Source organism: Rhinopithecus roxellana, chromosome 11, assembly GCF_007565055.1.
Source record: "Rhinopithecus roxellana isolate Shanxi Qingling chromosome 11, ASM756505v1, whole genome shotgun sequence".
Classification (NCBI taxonomy): Eukaryota; Metazoa; Chordata; class Mammalia; order Primates; family Cercopithecidae; genus Rhinopithecus; species Rhinopithecus roxellana.
Window position 1 is genome coordinate 25,509,734 of NC_044559.1, and position 18,069 is coordinate 25,527,802.

An 18,069-nucleotide genomic window follows, 5' to 3' on the forward strand; every position below is an offset into this window, starting at 1 on the left:
CAAATGCTGTTACACTTGGGAGCTGTGTTGTAGGCAGTTTAAACCAGCGTTAAGCATCCTGGCCGAAAGAAAATACAAGTGAAATTAGACATACTTTAGCATGTAGAGATGACAGTAGTGTGACATTGGGTTTTAAAGACCACTGGTAGATGTTCACATGCGTGATACACGGCAGTTACCTCTGTCTTCCTTCCCATGGTACCTGATTGGAGACTCTTACTGGAGTAATAGTTTCAGCTTCAGTTATTTAAACTTCCAGTGACTATTGTGATCAGTTATGGGCAGTAAAAAGGTAAACACAGAACCTGTCTGTAAGTAGCTTGTCCTCGTGTTGGGGAGTAACTAATAAGAATTCGTATGAGAAAGCAGTAAGTCCCCTAAGAGGCGCACTTACAGGAGTTCAGACAGGCAGTCAGGGAAACCTTCATAAAGAAGGAGATATTTAGCTGGCTTTAAAAAATACTGGCAAGCTTTGAATGGAGGAATGATTTTTTAGGCAGAGACCTGTGTAAGTCAATGTTAAGTCAAAGATGTATGTAGGGAATGGGGGCCGGGCGCGGTGGCTCAAGCCTGTAATCCCAGCACTTTGGGAGGCCGAGACGGGTGGATCACGAGGTCAGGAGATCGAGACCATCCTGGCTAACCCGGTGAAACCCCGTCTCTACTAAAAATACAAAAAACTAGCCGGGCGAGGTGGCGGGCGCCTGTAGTCCCAGCTACTCCGGAGGCTGAGGCAGGAGAATGGTGTGAACCCGGGAGGCGGAGCTTGCAGTGAGCTGAGATCCTGCCACTGCACTCCAGCCCGGGTGACAGAGCAAGACTCCGTCTCAAAAAAAAAAGATGTATGTAGGGAATGGGGAGTGGTTTATTTTGCTTGAAACAGGTTTGGAGAGAGATTCTAGACTAAGAAATGTGAAAATTATCTTCAAGGCAGTGAGAGGACTTTGAGCAGGAGAGTAATATAATTAACCACATTTCAAGAGAAGGTATCTTTTGACTTTTTTTTTTTTTTTTTGAGATAGAGTCTCGCTCTGTTGCCCAGGCTGGAGTGCAGTGATGTGATCTTGGCTCACTGCAACGTCTGCCTCGCAGGTTCAAGCAGTTCTCCTGCCTCAGCCTTCTGAGTAGCTGGGAATTACAGGTGCCCGTCTCCATGCCCTGCTAATATTTGTATTTTTAGTAGAAACGGGGTTTCACCATATTGGTCAGGCTGGTCTCGAACTCCTGACCTCAGGTGATCCACTCGCCTAGGCCTCCCAAATTGCTGGGATTACAGGCATGAGCCACGCCTGGCTGACAGTTTTTAATGCGATGTATTGGAGGGGCAGAGTCATTTAAAGAAACATTCTTCATAAAACAAACAGCCATTTTTATTATGTTGTTGCTGTAAGATATATGCCATTGAAATAAACTGATTTAAAATTTTTCTGGGTAATATATTTTCACATATTTCTAGGTAAGTAGTTTTGAAAAGGCACCTTAATATTAATTATTAGATACTTTGTACTCCTGGTTGCGTTTGTGTGTATGTGTTTATATTTGTAGTTTTGCTTTTTTTTTTTTTTTTTCTTTTCCCCATAACAGTACTTTTTATTTCTTGACAGAGCTCTCTGTTACCCAGGCTGGAGTGCAGTGGTTCAATCTTGGCTCACTGCAACCTCTGCCTCCCTGGTTCAAGTAATTCTTCTGCCTCAGCCTCTCAAGTGTTTGGGATTACAGGTGCTCACCACCATGCCTGGCTAATTTTTTTTGTATTTTTAGTAGAGATGGAGTTTTACCCTGTTGGCCAGGCTGGTTTCGAACTCTTGACCTTAGGTGATCTGCCTGCCTCAGCTTCCCAAAGTGCTGGGATTACAGGCGAGAGCCACCGTACCCGGCCCATAACAACTTTAAAATGCAGTAGGATTTGATAGGGCGTAGAGGATTTTTTTTGTTTGTTTTTGAGACAGGGTCTCAGTCTCTCACCTAGGCTGGAGTGCAGTTGTGTGATGACAGCTCACTGTAGCCTCAACCTTCCAGGCTGATGCGATCCTGCCGCTTCAGCTTCCCAAGTTAGCTGGAACTACAGGTGGCATGTGATTTGGGTATTTTTTGTGGAAATGGGGTTTTGCCATATTGCCCAGGCTGGTCTCGAACTCCTGGGCTCAAGCAGTCCTCCTGCCTTGTCCTCCCAAAGTGTTAGGATTTCAGGTGTGAGCCACCTTGCCCGGATGGGGTATAGAGTTTAGTTTGTCACTAGGTGTTTAGTTTGTCACTAGGAAGGTATATCAAAATACTAATAAATTTTGGCTCTGTTCCCTTCCAAGTCTAAATTGCTCTGTAATTGGGGGTGGGGAGTGGGCATTATTTTTTCAGCATACCATTTAGTGTTACTGGCCATGGAAACACCATTTAGGTATAACAATTCATATATACAAATTCCATTCGGCCTCTTCAGGTGCTTTGTCTAATATGTTTGGGTGTTGTCCAAATGAGTTATTCTGTTTTTGATTATTGCAACTCTGGTGCTATGTGTAGGGTGCTGAAGGAAGAGAGCATCAGTATCGCTGATGGTTCTGTCCCCCAGCCCCACATCCACATATCTACACATACTAGCACTTTGGTGCAATTAAACATTGAAAACCATTTTGGCTGGTTACCTCTTTTTATGTAGGAGAACTATCAAGTGCCAGGTGGGTGACAGATGCTAGTGTCATATAGAACTTGGATTCTGGGCCGGGTGCGGTGGCTCAAGCCTGTAATCCCAGCACTTTGGGAGGCCGAGACGGGCGGATCACGAGGTCAGGAGATCGAGACCATCCTGGCTAACACAGTGAAACCCCGTCTCTACTAAAAAAAAATACAAAAAACTAGCCGGGTGAGGTGGCGGGCGCCTGTAGTCCTAGCTACCCGGAAGGCTGAGGCAGGAGAATGGCGTAAACCCGGGAGGCAGAGCTTGCAGTGAGCTGAGATCCGGCCACTGCACTCCAGCCTGGGCGACAGAGCGAGACTCCGTCTCAAAAAACAAAAAAACAAAAAAACAAAAAAAAAAAACTTGGATTCTGAAGATGATTTTACAGTCTTAGTGATTTTGGATGTGAATATGTATTCTTATCCTGCTTAGGTCATTTGTAGGTGGGTACTCTTACCTGTTACATTTAAAACTCATGTTGGTGAATATTCATTCACATACAAGTTTCCTGGTTAAAGTTAGCAGTATACTTGACGTACATGATGGACCAGCTTTTCTAGTGTGAAAAAGAGAAGCTTAGTTTCTAGGGCTTTAATGTGCTTTGCTTGTGAATATTGTGTATTCACCAGATAGGTTGTAGTAGAATTTAATTTTGAGACTTCACCCCATGTTTTAAAACATGTTTAAAGTTTTAAACATGTCCCAAAGTTTGAAGTATTATGTTTGTGCTATTATATATTCTTTTAGCAGTGTGGAAGCAGTCTTTTATAATAGTTGGGTATAGAGGAACCACTGGGCCTGCAGATTTTTTATTAGCTTTAGTTAGCTCTTGTCATATTTGCTCCGAGTGGTGCCTTTGAAGGTAGTTGCTGTCAGCTCTTTGGACTTGGGCACATCTTTAAATTACTGGGCTCTTTATTTTAGGCCTCAGTGCTTGCTTTACAGCCATAGTCTGGTGGATCATGCTTAGTGTGAAAGGTTATGTACAGAAGCTGTGCAACACTCTAATTTGCTTGCGGAGATTTTGCTTTCAAAAGTTGAACCCTGCAGTCTACCTTTGTCAGCTGGGAATGTAACTGTTCTTCCTCTGTTGTGTCATAACTTATTTTTAAGATAGTAAATATTTTATTTTCATATGTAGAACTGTATGTTGGTGCTGCTTTAGGTTGATTTCTTCCCCCCCACCAAAAAAAAAGTCAATTGTTTTAGTCAGTATTAGGCTTGATTTTTGTAGTTGTAAAATACCTTCATTTCCTTTTATGAAGACTTGATGAAGAAAGTGAAAAGGCAGGCCACAGAATGGAAGAAGATAATTGCAGTACATGTAACTAAGAAAGGGTTTATATATAGTATATAAAGTACTTTTGTAAAGCAGTGAGAAAAAGACAACCCATTTAAAAAATGGGGGAAAATAGGCACTTACCAAAAGTGCCTTATCACTTAGCTTGATCATCAGTAAACAGTTTTTGTTTTTTTTTTTTAATTTTTATTTTCTTTTGTAGAGATGGGGTCTCACTAAGTTGCATAGGTTGGTGTTGAATTTCTGGGCTCGAGCGATTCTCCCACCTTGGCCTCCCAAAGTGCTGGGATTATAGGCATGGGCCACCACGCTGGTCCCTAATAATTAATCAACTATTTAAAAAGTATTCAACCTTATTTGTCTTCAGGAAATGCAAATTAAATCACTTCTTAACTAGAATGGCTACAGTTAAAAAGGCAACTACTTAAGGGGTCAAGGATTTGAAACAATGGGGACTTTCACTGCTGACAAAAGTGTAAATTGGTACAACCGTTTTGGAAAGCTGTTTGGTAATATCTGTTGAATGTATTTATACTCTTCTTGATATATAACAGAAATGTACACTTAAAAGACACATGTGAGAATGTTCACAGAGCATTATTTGTAATAGTAAAAAACTGGAAACTAAACTATCCAAATATCCACCAAGAGTAGAATGGAGAAGTAAATTGTGGTATATTCATTCAATGGAATCATCTACAGCTGTGTTACCCAAAGTGTGATACATAGATCAGCTGCATCTGCAACACCTGAGAATTTACCAGAAATGCAGACGTTTAGACCCCAACCCAGCTATTATACAGAGTCAGAATCTACAGTTTAACAGGATCTCCAGGTTATTCTTATGTATAATAAAATTTGCAAACACAGCTTTAGTCATTCTCGAAATTGGTCCTGGACCAGCATCATCAGTATCACCTCATCAGCATCAGTGGTGGTGACACCTGTAGTCCCAGCACTTTGGGAGGTCAACGCAGGATTGCTTCAGCAAACCTTGCTTTGCAAGGCCAAGGCTGGGCAACATAGTGAGATACCTGTCACTACAAAAAGTTAAAAAATTAGGCGTGGTGGCACATGTCTGTAGTCTCAGCTACTCTGGAGGCTGAGGTGAGAGGATCTCTTGAGCCTAGAGGTTGAAGCTACAGTGAGCCATGATCACACCACTGCACTCCAGGCTGGGCAACAAAGTGAGACCCTGTCTGCCCCCGCCACTTTTTTTTTTTTTTTTTAAGAGCAAATTCTCAGATCCAGCCTCAGATGTACTAACTCAGAAGCTCTGGAAATGGGGCCCAGCAGTCTGTTTCTTCAAGCCTTCCAGGTGATGTGGATACAACCTGAAGTTTGGAAATCTGCATAGAATTTACATTTCTAACAAGTTGGCAGGTGATGCCAAGTCAGGAACCACACTGAGATGCCCTGCTTGCAGGGTTAGCCATACACTCTGTAAAGCTCCAGATAGTAGCCGGGTGCCATGGCTCACACCGGTAATCCCAGCTCTTTGGGAAGCTGAGGCGGGTGGATCATCAGGTCAGGAGTTCGAGACCAGCATGGCCAAGATATTGAAACCTCGTCTGTACTAAAAATACAATAATTAGCCGGGCGTGGTGGTACATGCCTGTAGTCCCAGCTACTTGGGAGGCTGAGGCAGGAGAATCGCTTGAACCCGGGAGGGGGAGATTGCGGTGAGCTGAGATTGTGCCATTGCACTCTAGCCTGGGCGACAAGAGTGAAACTCCGTCTTTGAGAAAAAAAAAAAAGCTCCAGATAGTAAATATTTTAGGTTATGTAGACTTTCTGGTCTCTCTCACAGCTGCCCAACTCTGCTGTGGTACTAGGAAAACAGCCATAAACAGTATGTACATGAACAGATATGGGTATTTACCAATAAAACTTCACAGAAATAGCCTTCAGGCTGGATTTGTCTCATCTCTGGGGACCTTTGCTCTATAGCAATGAGAATAAATAGACCATGCACAAAACATGAAAGAATCTTGAAACATGTTGCATAATGTCAGATGCAGAAAGTTAATACACATGATTACATTTTTACAGAGTTCAGAAGCAGGCAGAACAAATCTTTGCTATTAGAAATTATGAGAGTGCTGGGAGATGGTGGTGGTTAGGATTGGAATAGGGCATGAAGGCCTTCTGGAGTGCTTAGAATGTTTTGTTTCTTGAGCCAAGGAAAGAATGATTCAGGCGGGGCGTAATGGCTCACGTCTGTAATCCCAGCACTTTGGGAGGCCAAGGTGGGCAGATCACTTGAGACCAGGAGTTCAAGACCAACCTGGCCAACATGGTGAAACCCCGTCTCTACTAAAAATACAAAAATTAGCCAGTCATAATGGTGCATGTCTATAATCCCAGCTACTCAGGAGGCTGAGGCAGGAGAACTGCTTGAACCTGGGAGGTGAAGGTTGCAGTGAGCCAAGATCGCGCCACTGCATTCGAGTCTGGGCAACAGGGTGAGACTTCTGTCTCAATTAAAAAAAAAAAAAGAAAGAAAAAATGATTCACACTCCTGTAGTAAAATTTGAACCTCATGGTAAGTAATTTAAAACATTTAAAAAGTACTAAATGAATAGATACATTATGGAAGAAAACTTGAAATTTGTGTGAATTTTAAAAATGCAGGTTTCAAAGTCAAATAGACTTGTAGAGAATAAGATTGTTCTTTGACATCTAGGGTCCTTTGGATAAATTTGAGAAATATTAAAGATTTATAAAGATACATGGAATTTCCTTTGTCTCTTTAAGAAATAAAACACTGATCACCAAAACCCTTTTTGAGTGATTATATGCCCCGTTCCTGTGTTTCTTCACATTAATTGTATTTTTTCCCTCTTCTTAATTTGGTTTGTGTTAGTGTATTCGTGCTTGCTTTATCTTTTTCCTGAGAGTGGTCATTTATACTTTTTGGTTGATTGTCAATTTATTGGTGGTTATCCTATATGCTTTGCTTAGGGCTCTAGTATTCAAACTTTTTAGTCTCAGGATCTGTTTACATTCTAAAAATTTAAGGCATCTTGAAGAGCTTTTGTTTATGAAGGTTGTAGCTATTGATATCATATTAGAAATGGAGGAATAAATAATTTACTGACAAATAATAAACTAATTACATGTTAACATGTATAACAATTTTAACTGTATATGTACTTTTTTTTTGTTATTGAGATAGGATCCCACTTTGTCACCCAGGCTGAAGTGCAGTAGCCTTTTCACGGCTCACTGCACCCTCACCCTTGGGGGTTCAAGTAATCCTCCCACCTCTCAGCCTCCTGAGTAGCAGGGACTACAGGTGCTCACCACCACACTCAGCTAATTTTTGTATTTTTTGTAGAGATAGAGTTTTGCCCTGTTGTCCAGACTGGTCTCCAACTCCTGGGCTTAAGTCATCTGCCTGAGTATATTTTCTAAAAATTGTGAGAAGACTATCAATATTTTACATTTTATGCAAATCCTTTAATGTCTGGCTTAATAAAACTGAATTCACATACATGCTTCTGTATTCAGTTCTGTTGTGATGTATTGTCTCGGCTGAAATATATGAAAACAGGTCTCACACAGACATGTAGTTGGAAAAGGGAGGAGTAATTAAATAGCTTTTCAGGTTTTTATAGATATTCTTTGGTTTACACAAAAGCACAAGTGGTAGTTTTTAAAAGATTGATTCCATTATGAAATCTGAAGCCACATTAATGAATGTTTTATATTCTGATATATTAAAACCCATTGATCTAGCTTGCACTTCAAATTCCTCTTTTTTCCTCCTGTGTGATTTTGTAATTTCATTCATCCGTTATTTGGAAAATAAGGTTTACTCTGAGTAAAGCGGGTCTTCTCAATGTTGACACATTTCATTTTACAATATCAAAAATCATGTTTGTTAGTATTGTCACTGATAATGTCAGAAAAGTTCTTCATGTATTGGGGAACCTGACGTGCCCGTGGTGGTAGTTGTAAGCTTTCCGTAATTCTTTTTTTTTTTTTTTTTTTTTTTTGAGATGGAGTCTTGCTCTGTCACCAGGCTAGAGTGCAGTGGAGCGATCTCAGCTCACTGCAGCCTCCAGCTACCTGGTTCAAGAGATTCTTCTGCCTCAGCCTCCTGAGTAGCTGGGATTACAGACATGCACCACCACGCCCAGCTAAGTTTTGTATTTTTAGTAGAGATGGGATTTCACCATGTTGGTCAGGCTGGTCTTGCTCTCCTGACCTCAGGTGATCCACCTGCCCTGGCCTCCCAAAGTGCTGGGATTACAGGTGTGGGCCGCTGCACCCACCCTATCAAAGACATCCTTAAGTGAATGCCTGGCGATGAAGAATATAATGACTACTAGTATAGTTTAGAGCCCTGTCTTAGTTTTATCCACCATTGATTTTACATCATCAGTGGAAATGTCAACACTGTTTAAAAACGTGACTAGGCCGGGCGCGGTGGCTTAACGCCTGTAATCCCAGCGCTTTGGGAGGCTGAGGCGGGAGAATCACCTGAGGTCAGGAGTTCAAGACCAGCCTGGCCAACACGGTGAAACCCTGTCTCTGCTAAAAATACAAAAAATTCGGCCGGGCGCGGTGACTCAAGCCTGTAATCCCAGCACTTTGGCAGGCCGAGGCGGGTGGATCACGAGGTCAGGAGATCAAGACCATCCTGGCTAACATGGTGAAACCCCGTCTCTACTAAAAATACAAAAAGCTAGCCGGGCGTGGTGGCGGGCGCCTGTAGTCCCAGCTACTCGGAGGCTGACGCGGGAGAGTGGCGTGAACCCGGGAGGCGGAGCTTGCAGTGAGCCGAGATGGGGCCACTGCACTCCAGCCTGGGCGACAGAGTGAGACCCCGTCTCCAAAAAAAAAAAAAAAAAACAAAAAAAAAAAACAAAAAATTCGCCGGGGTGGTGGGCACCTGTAACCCCACCTACTCAAGAGGCTGAGGCAGGAGAACTGCTTGAACCTGGGAGGTGGAGGTTGCAGTGAGCTGAGATTGCACCATTGCACTCCAGCCTGGGCAACAAGAGTGAAATTCTATCTCAAAAACTAAAAATAAAAAAATAAAAAGGTGACTAATGTCTTAGTGTTATTATGAAACAGTTTTAATCTTGGGATGCACAGGGGCCTGCATACCACACCTGGTTTCTTAAGGACTTTCTTCATAAATTATGTTATGATGCATGAATATAAGTGTAATTACTAAGAGAATGTGCAATGGTGGGCTTAAAAAAAAAAGATCTGTTTTAAACATGCTGTAGAAGTCTCTTTTCAAGATACTGTGCTTTTTCTATAGGAATGTATCCTGTCAGGTATAATGTCAGTGAATGGCAAGAAAGTTCTTCATATGGATCGAAACCCTTACTATGGAGGAGAGAGTGCATCTATAACACCACTGGAAGATGTAAGTGTTAGTCAAATTTCTTTTTTTTTTGAGACAGAGTCTCGCTGTGTCGCCCAGGCTGGAGTGCAGTGGCACTATCTCAGCTTACTGCAAGCTCCACATCCTGGGTTCATGCCATTATCCTGCCTCGGCCTCCCAAGTAGCTGGGACTCCAGGCACCCGCCACCATGCCCGGCTAATTTTTTGTATTTTTAGTAGAGACAGGGTTTCACCGTGTTAGCCAGGATGGTCTCGATCTGACCTCGTGATCTGCCTGCCTTGGCTTCCCGACATGCTGGGATTACAGGCGTGAGCCACCGCACCCTGCCAAGTGTTAGTCAAATTTTATATGCCTTTCACACTTTGTATTTCACTTGTGAATCTCTACCTTATTCCTTAGAGATGGTCTTATTTTGTTTTATTAAATAGAATATCTGAAGCACTGTTTTTCAGGAGCTTCTAGTTTGAAGCTCATAGAAATTTACATTTTCACTTCTGTTGCTATGTGGAGCAGTTATCTCTTAGCATTGATAGAGTACAGTCTAGGAAGGGAGGCTAGAGGATCGCCTGATGTGCCAGCACAAGTCCAGTGCTTTCCTCATGGTTTTATTTATTCTCTCAGTCCCTCAAAGATATTTTTTAAATCTCCATTTAACATAGTCTCTGGGGGGTTAAAATCTGAGATGGGTTGTAAACCCGTTACGTGACTACAAAACTTAGTTCCTTTTGCTATACTGCCCTGTTTCCTACTTTTTTTGAATGTGGACACATAGCATTTCCACAGTGCGTTTTGATATATTGATTTGTTTTTCTGTGTGAGGTTTGTTGAACACCTACATTTATGGATATGACCCGTACTGTGTTTTATGGGAGATAGTTATCATCAATGACTTTTTTTTTTGTTTTTTGTTTTTTTTTTGAGACGGAGTCTCGCTCTGTCACCCAGGCTGGAGTGCAGTGGCCGGATCTCAGCTCACTGCAAACTCCGCCTCCCGGGTTCACACCATTCTCCTGCCTCAGCCTCCCGAGTAGCTGGGACTACAGGCGCCCGCCACCTCGTCTGGCTAATTTTTGTATTTTTTTAGTAGAGACAGGGTTTCACTGTGTTAGCCAGGATGGTCTCGAACTCCTGACCTCGTGATCCGCCCGTTTCAGCCTCCCAAAGTGCTGGGATTACAGGCTTGAGCCACCGCGCCTGGCCCAATGACTTTTATTTAATCAGTGACTTACTAGGCAGTACTTATCAAAAAGGATGTTTTTCTATATTCAGTAATACAGAAATACTTAATAATATGATGTATAAAAAAAACTTCCATTGGAGTTCAGCAGTTAACGTTTGCTGTATTTTTTTCATGTCTCTTTTTGTTTACTGATTTTGATCCATTGAAAGTAATAAGACATAATGAGGCTTGAGTGAAATATTTCAGCATTCATCTGCTAAGAATAACATTCTCCTACATAAGCATAATACCATTATATCATATCCAGAACCACATTTAAATTTCCCGGTGATCCCAGTAATCTCTTAATGTAGCTGTTTAGTATTTTAGTATTTAGTCTTTTGTATTTGGTATAATTTTCTCTTTATTCTCTTATTTATTTATTTATTTTGGAGACAGAATCTCGCTCTGCCGCCCAGGCTGGAATGCAGTGGCATGGTCTCACCCCCCTACAGCTTCCACCGTCTGGGTTCAGGTGATTCTCCTGCCTCAGCCTCCCAAGTAGCTGAGATTACAGGCGTGCACCACCATGCCTGGCTAATTTTTGTATTTTTAGTACAGACGGGGTTCCACCATCATGGCCAGGCTGGTCTCAAACCCTTGACCTCATGTGATCTGTCTGCCTTGGCCTCCCAAACTGCTGGGATTACAGGCGTGAGCCACCAAGCCTGAGTGCTTTATTCTTTGTTGTTACTTGTTTTTAAGAGACAGAGTCTTGCTCTGTTGCCCAGGCTGAAGTGCAGCAGTGTATCGTAGCTTGCTATAGCCTTGAACTCCTGGGCTCAAGCGATCCTCCTGCATCAGCCTCCTAAGTAGTAGGGTTAAAGATGCATACCACTTGCCTGGCTTATTTTATTTTTTGTAGAGATGAGGGTCTCTCTGTGTTGCCCAGGCTGGTCTCAAACTCCTGGCCTCAAGTGATCCTCCCACCTTGGCTTCCCAAAGTGTTGGGATTATAGGTGAGAGCCACCATGCCTGGGCACCTCTTTATTTTCTTAATCTACAAATCTCCTCACAGTTTTTTTCTTTTCTTAATTTTGTTTTATTTTTATTTTATTTTTTGAGACAGAGTCTTGCTCTGTTGTCCAAGCTGGAGTGTAGTGGTGCAGTCTCAGCTCACTGCAACCTCCATCTCTTGGGTTCAAGTGATTTTCGTGCCTCAGCCTTCTGAGTAGCTGGGATTACAGGCATGGACAACCATGCCTGGCTAATTTTTTGTATTTTTAGTAGACATGGGGGTTTCTCCTTGTTGGCCATGCTGGTCTCGAACTCCTCAAGTGATCTGCCTGCCTTGGCCTTCCAAAGTGCTGAGATTATATGAGCCTCTGCGCCTGGCCTAGTATATTTCTTAGCTGATCTTCAATACAATGAGTAAGATTTCTTTTCCTTTTTTTCTCCCCAGATGTATTCAGGGAGTCATGATTTTTTTTTTTTTAGATGGAGTCTTTCTCTGTCACCCAGGCTGTAGTGCAGTGACACTATCTCAGCTCACTGCAACCTCCACCTCCTGGGCTCAAACGATTCTCGTGCCTCAGCCTCCCAAGTAGCTGGGACTACAGAAGTACACTATCATGTCCAGCTAATTTTTTGTATTTTTAGTAGAGGTGGGGTTTCACCATGTTGATCAGGCTGGTCTTGAACTCCTGATCTCAGGTGATCTGCCTGCCTTGGCCTCCCACAGTGCTGGGATTACAGGCATGAGCCACCGCGCCCAGCCAGAATTTTCATTGAATAAATATCTACTAATTTTGCTTATTCTGTTCTACCTTAGCAGTAGGATTCATGAGCTCAAGTGACTGTTCTCTAACTTTACAAGCTTTTTGAAATCTGAGCTTCTTCATTTCATGTGAATTATAAATTAATTGAGTATTCTTACCACATCATAAAAGAACAAAAGGACATTTTTGGAGGTGATGGATATGATTGGTACCTTGTGATGTTACGGGTGTACCCTGTGTCTAGACTCACCAAAATGTACGCAGGAAGTAGGCAGTTATTTATGTATCAGTTATACCTAAGTAAAGCTCAAAAATTGTAAATGAACTGGAACTAATTTTAATTGTATTTTCTGATTAGGAAGAATCTAAGGTTTATTTTGAATTCCTTACATAATACGAAAGCAAAATTAAGCCTTTGATAGCTTTTTATTTGGGAGAGAATGAATTTAAATGATTGCTATTTGTCAGAGACACCCTAGTTCTGCATATACAGTCCATATAGAGAACTATACAGTGTCATTGACAAATAATCTTGTTTTATTTATTTATTGAGATGGAGTCTCGCTTTGTCACTCAGGCTGGAGTACAGTGGTGCCATCCCAGCTCACTGCAACCTCGACCTCCCAGGTTCATGTGATTCTCCTGCCTCGGCCTCCTGAGTAGCTGGGATTACACCACACCCAGCTAATTTTTTTTTTTTTTGGGACGGAGTCTCACTCTGTTGCCAGGCTGCAGTGTGGTGGCGCTATCTTGGCTCACTGCAACCTCTGCCTCTCGCGTTGAAACGATTCTCCTGCCTCAGCCTCCTGAGTAGCCAGGATTACAGGCGCCTGCCACTGCACCCTGCTAATTTTTGTATTTTCAGTAGAGATGGGGTTTCACCATCTTGTCCTGACTGGTTTTGTACTCCTGACCTCCTGATCCACCCGCCTCGGCCTCCCGAAGTGCTTGGGATTACAGGCGTGAGCCACCACGCTTTGCCAATTTTTGTATTTTTAGTAGAGACAGGGTTTCACTATGTTGGTCAGGCTGGTCTCAAACTCCTGATCTCAAGGGATCCACCCACCTCGTGGATTAGAAAGTGCTGGGATTACAGGCATGAGCCACTGCGTCTGGCCTTGTTTTATATTCTTTCTTTTCTCCTGGTGAAAAACCTTACTTCTGCCATATTTGTTAATTTTAACATTTATGAGTTTAGTAATTGACTTACATATATATTGGACCTTGCTAAAAATTTTATCTGATAAAAGATGAAATGCCCTTATACTTTACTAGTGTAGTGGTGGTTAGTTATACTAAAAGCACTTAATAAAAAATGTGTACATATTGTAATAAAAAATTAAATTTTGTTAACATTATGGCTATTTTTTCCTTTGCTTTTAGTTATACAAAAGATTTAAAATACCAGGATCACCACCTGAGTCAATGGGGAGAGGAAGAGACTGGAATGTTGACTTGATTCCCAAGTTCCTTATGGCTAATGGTAAAGAATTCTAACTTAAATTTATGACAGTACTTTGATTGCAATTTTACTATCAAAACTAACTTTTGACAGAGAGTACTATTCTGGGTATGAGGAACTGGATTTTGTTGAATGGAACAGCATGGTGAGTAACATGGTCCATTAGGTGTCTGGAGTCAATAAGTTAGAAAAGTAAGGAAGGGGTTGTGACTTATTAGTAACTGGTTCTGTAGAAACATGATACTGTGGCATAATACATACCAAGATTGTAAGCCTTTGGCACAGACTTACCTGTTGATGGTTATGACAGTTTTAGATAACTGGGCCTTTTGAAACAGCATTATTTTAATGTTTTTCTAGTTTGTAGGGTTTTTAAATTATCTTTTCATTTTTTTTTTTTATTTTAGAGGATCTAAGTTTCTTTTTCTTTTTTTTTTTTTTTTTTTTTTTTTGAGACGGAGTCTCGCTCTGTCTCCCAGTCTGGAGTGCAGTGGCATGATCTTGGCTCACTACAACCTGCGCCTTCTGGTTCAAGCGATTCTCCTGCCTCAGCCTCCCGAGTAGCTGGGATTACAGGTGTGTGCCACCACGCCCAGCTAATTTTTGTAGTTTTAGTAGAGACGGGGTTTTACCATGTGGGCCAGGCTGGTCACTGACATCAAGTGATCTGCCTGCCTCAGCCTCCCAAGTGCTGTGATTACAGGCTAAGTATTTTTTTAGATTGCTGTAATATTAGTACTGTTTTCTGAGATGACATTGAAGAACTAAATTTTTGGTTATAGGTCTGTTTGTGCACATGAAGTAAAGCATCTGCTATCCTTTTTCCTTATTTGAGTTTATATTCTATTGTTTGTTTTTATTAATTTGTTTTGGAGACAGGGACTCTGTCACCCAGGCTGGAGTGTCATGATGCAATCATAGCTTACTGCAGCCTTGACTTCCTAGGCTCAAGTGATCTTCTCACTTCAATGTCCTGATTTGCTGGGTGTCCCACCACACTGGGCTAATTTTTGTGTGTTATGGTAGAGGTGAGGTCTCATTGTGTTGTGTGGGTTGGTCTTGGACACTTGGGCTCAAATAGTTCCTCCTTGGCCTCCCAAAGTGCTGGGATTACAGGTGTGAGCCACCTGTGCCTGGCCAATAATGCTATAATTTCACACCTCATATCTCTAATAAATTTTTCATTGCTTTTGCAAAAGCAAGTTGATAACCTTTAAGTTGTAATATTAAAAAAACCTATGTATTCAACCTTGAGTAGGGAAAAAAATAAAACATAACAAAACTTTGTATACGCAGTGCAATAAGTATGCATTCTGGTTGTCCTATTTAAAATATGACTTTGGAGATTATTTTGGGCCAGGCGCGGTGGCTCGTGCCTGTAATCCCAGCACTTTGGGGAGGCCATGGTGGGTGGATTGTTTGAACTTAGGAGTTTGAGACCAGCCTGGGCAACATGGCAAAACCCCATGTCTACAAAACAATACAAAAAAAAATTAGCTAGGCATGGTGGTGCCAGGTACTCGCGAGTGTCAGGCTGGAAGCTTGCATGAGCCCAGGAGCTGAGGTGAGGTTGCAGTGAGCTCGTGATCGTGCCATTGCACTGTAGCCTGGGCAACAGGGAAACTGTGTCTCAAAAAAAAATTATTTTGTTGGAGTTATTGAACACTGTTAGGAAAAATTTGAGAAGCTATTAGTGTTAGTAAATGTTCTTTATAATTTATAGTCTTAAGTTATACTTTGAATTATGTGACTTTTCTAGGTCAGCTGGTTAAGATGCTGCTTTATACAGAGGTAACTCGCTATCTGGATTTTAAAGTGACTGAAGGAAGCTTCGTCTATAAGGGTGGAAAAATCTACAAGGTTCCTTCCACTGAAGCAGAAGCCCTGGCGTCTAGTAAGTAGTTTTATTTTCTCTAGTAATTAGTTCTATTTTCTCAGAATAATGAGATTTTATACTGGAAAAGAGTCTTAGAGAGGACCCAGTCAACAAATATTTATTGAATGTCTATCATGTGCCAGACACTGTTCCAGACACTGTTCTAGGCAGTTGGGAACACATCAGTGAACAAAATTTTCACAAATTCCTACCCATTTGAAGCTTAGAGTTTAAATGATCATCTATAGACTCTGTACCTTGTGGCTGGCGGATCTGAGCTTATCTAGGGTTAATAGTGTTCTTTTCACAGTAATTCATAATGGCTATGCTTTCTGTTGAGTATTTCCTGTGTTTATTTATTTATTTATTTTTTGGAGACAGAGTCTCGCTCTGTCGCCCAGGCTGGAGTGCAGTGGCCGGATCTCAGCTCACTGCAAGCTCCGCCTCCCGGGTTTCCGCCATTCTCCTGCCTCAGCCTCCCGAGTAGCTGGGACTACAGGCGCCCACCACCTCACCCGGCTAGTTTTTTGTATTTTTTAGTAGAGACGGGGTTTCACCGTGTTAGCCAGGATGGTCTCGATCTCCTGACATCGTGATCCGCCCGTCTCGGCCTCCCAAAGTGCTGGGATTACAGGCTTGAGCCACCGCGCCCGGCCATTTCCTGTGTTTAAAGGCTTTGTATTGAACACTCAGTATCATTTTCTTACTTGACTTCTGAAACGTCACTATGACATAGGGTCTCCATTTTATAGGTGATGAAACTCAGGCCTAAAATTGCATAGGTAGTAAGTAGCTGGGATAAGTAGCTGGGTTGGAATTGAAATGCTGGTAGTGTGGTTCCAGAGCCCCAGTGCTTAATTGTGTTACTAAGCTTACCCTACACTATATTATTACCCAATGTGCCAACAGGAGAAGTACTCATTCTGATGATGCTCATCTTCTAGTTGGTCTTGTTACTAATCCCCAATAGCTTTGATTTTAGGAACTCCTGGTGAGTTTGGAATGACATATATATATATATATATATATATATATTTTTTTTTTTTTTAAAGATGGACTCTCACTCTGTCACCCAGGCTGGAGTGCAATGGCGTGAGCTCGGCTCACTGCAACCTTTACCTCCCAGGTTCAAGCGATTCTTCTGCCTCAGCCTCCTGAGTAGCCGGGACTATAGGCATGTACCAACATGCCCAGCTAATTTTTGTGTTTTTAGTAGAGACGGGCTTTCACCATGTTGGCCAGGCTGGTCTTGAACTCCTGACCTTAGGTGTTTTGTCTGCTTTGGCCTCTCAAAGTGCTGGGATTACAGGCATGAGCCACTGCACCCAGTCTTGGAGTGATATTTATTCTCTGCCCAACATTATTTCCTCTATTGCCTCACCAAAGAGTTCTGGTTAACATTTCCTATTTCAGTGTCTCTCTTAAATAGCAAACACTCTAGAAAATACCTTTTGTTCTTCAAGGCGTTTTAGTCCTCGTATGGAGCAGTTTGGGGAAGGATAAATTTGTATAACTAAGGGTAGGTGAGGCCTCCAGGGAACTTAGAAGAGGGAAAGATATAGACTGGGAGAATAGGAAAAGTGCTCATAAGTTCTGTCATAATTATTTTGGCATCAGTGCTGAAAAGTTTTCTCATCTGTAAACCTAATTTGAATGATTATGGCAGTTTCCTCTATCTCTGTTTACTTCTGATTAGGGGAGAAAATATTCGGTATAAAAAAGACATAGCCAGAAAGTAAAAAATACTGCAAAAATCAGGGCTAGGTTAGGATTGACAGTTGGGGAAGGGAAGGAACAATTTCTCATTCAGTTGGGGGTAGTTAGTAGTGTAATCGTGGGTTGAAAATTGTTTTAAATCTTTTAAATGACTATGAAAGTTTAATCCAAATAAAGTATCTACATAGAAGTAGGAGTTTGAGTTTGAATAGAATCCTTTTTAACAGTGGCATGGTGTGGTGGCTCACGGTTGTAATCCCATTGCTTTGGGAGGCCATGGTAGGAGGTTTGATTTAGGCCGGGAGTTGAAGACCAGTCCGGGCAACGTAGCAAGACCCTGTTTCTTCAAAAAATAAGAAAATTAGCCAGATGTGGTGATACGTGCCTGTAGTCCCAGGTATTGTGGAGGCTGAGGCAGGAGGGTCGCTTGAGTCCAGGAAATCAAAGCAGCAGTGAGCTGTGATCGCGTCACTGCGCTCCAACCTGGGTGACAGAGAGGCCCTGTCTCAAAATTCTTTTTAGATAAAAATAAAAAATAGAATTTTTTTTTTTTTTTTTTTGGGACAAAGGTCGTAGGTTTTCTTTCTTTTACATTTTCTCTCTTGGAGCTCTTATTTATATTAAAGTTTCAGTTACCTCCTTCATCTAATAGAAATTATCTTTTGGCAGTTTTCTCCAATTTTTTCAGATATATAAAACACACAGCTTGAAAGTTAAAAGGCATATTTAGAGTCTTGGTTG

General features: G+C 41.8%; 1 protein-coding gene across 1 annotated transcript in view; it reads left to right on the forward strand.

Moving 5' to 3' along the window:
* The window catches only part of GDI2 (GDP dissociation inhibitor 2), a 48,599-nt gene that overhangs the window by 3,584 nt on the left and 26,946 nt on the right, over positions 1-18,069 (forward strand). Inside the window, exons 2-4 of the mRNA XM_010366503.2 lie at positions 9,250-9,357; positions 13,658-13,757; positions 15,496-15,630. Of these exons, the coding sequence (XP_010364805.1) occupies positions 9,250-9,357; positions 13,658-13,757; positions 15,496-15,630 (343 nt within the window). The remainder of the gene's footprint in view (positions 1-9,249; positions 9,358-13,657; positions 13,758-15,495; positions 15,631-18,069) is intronic.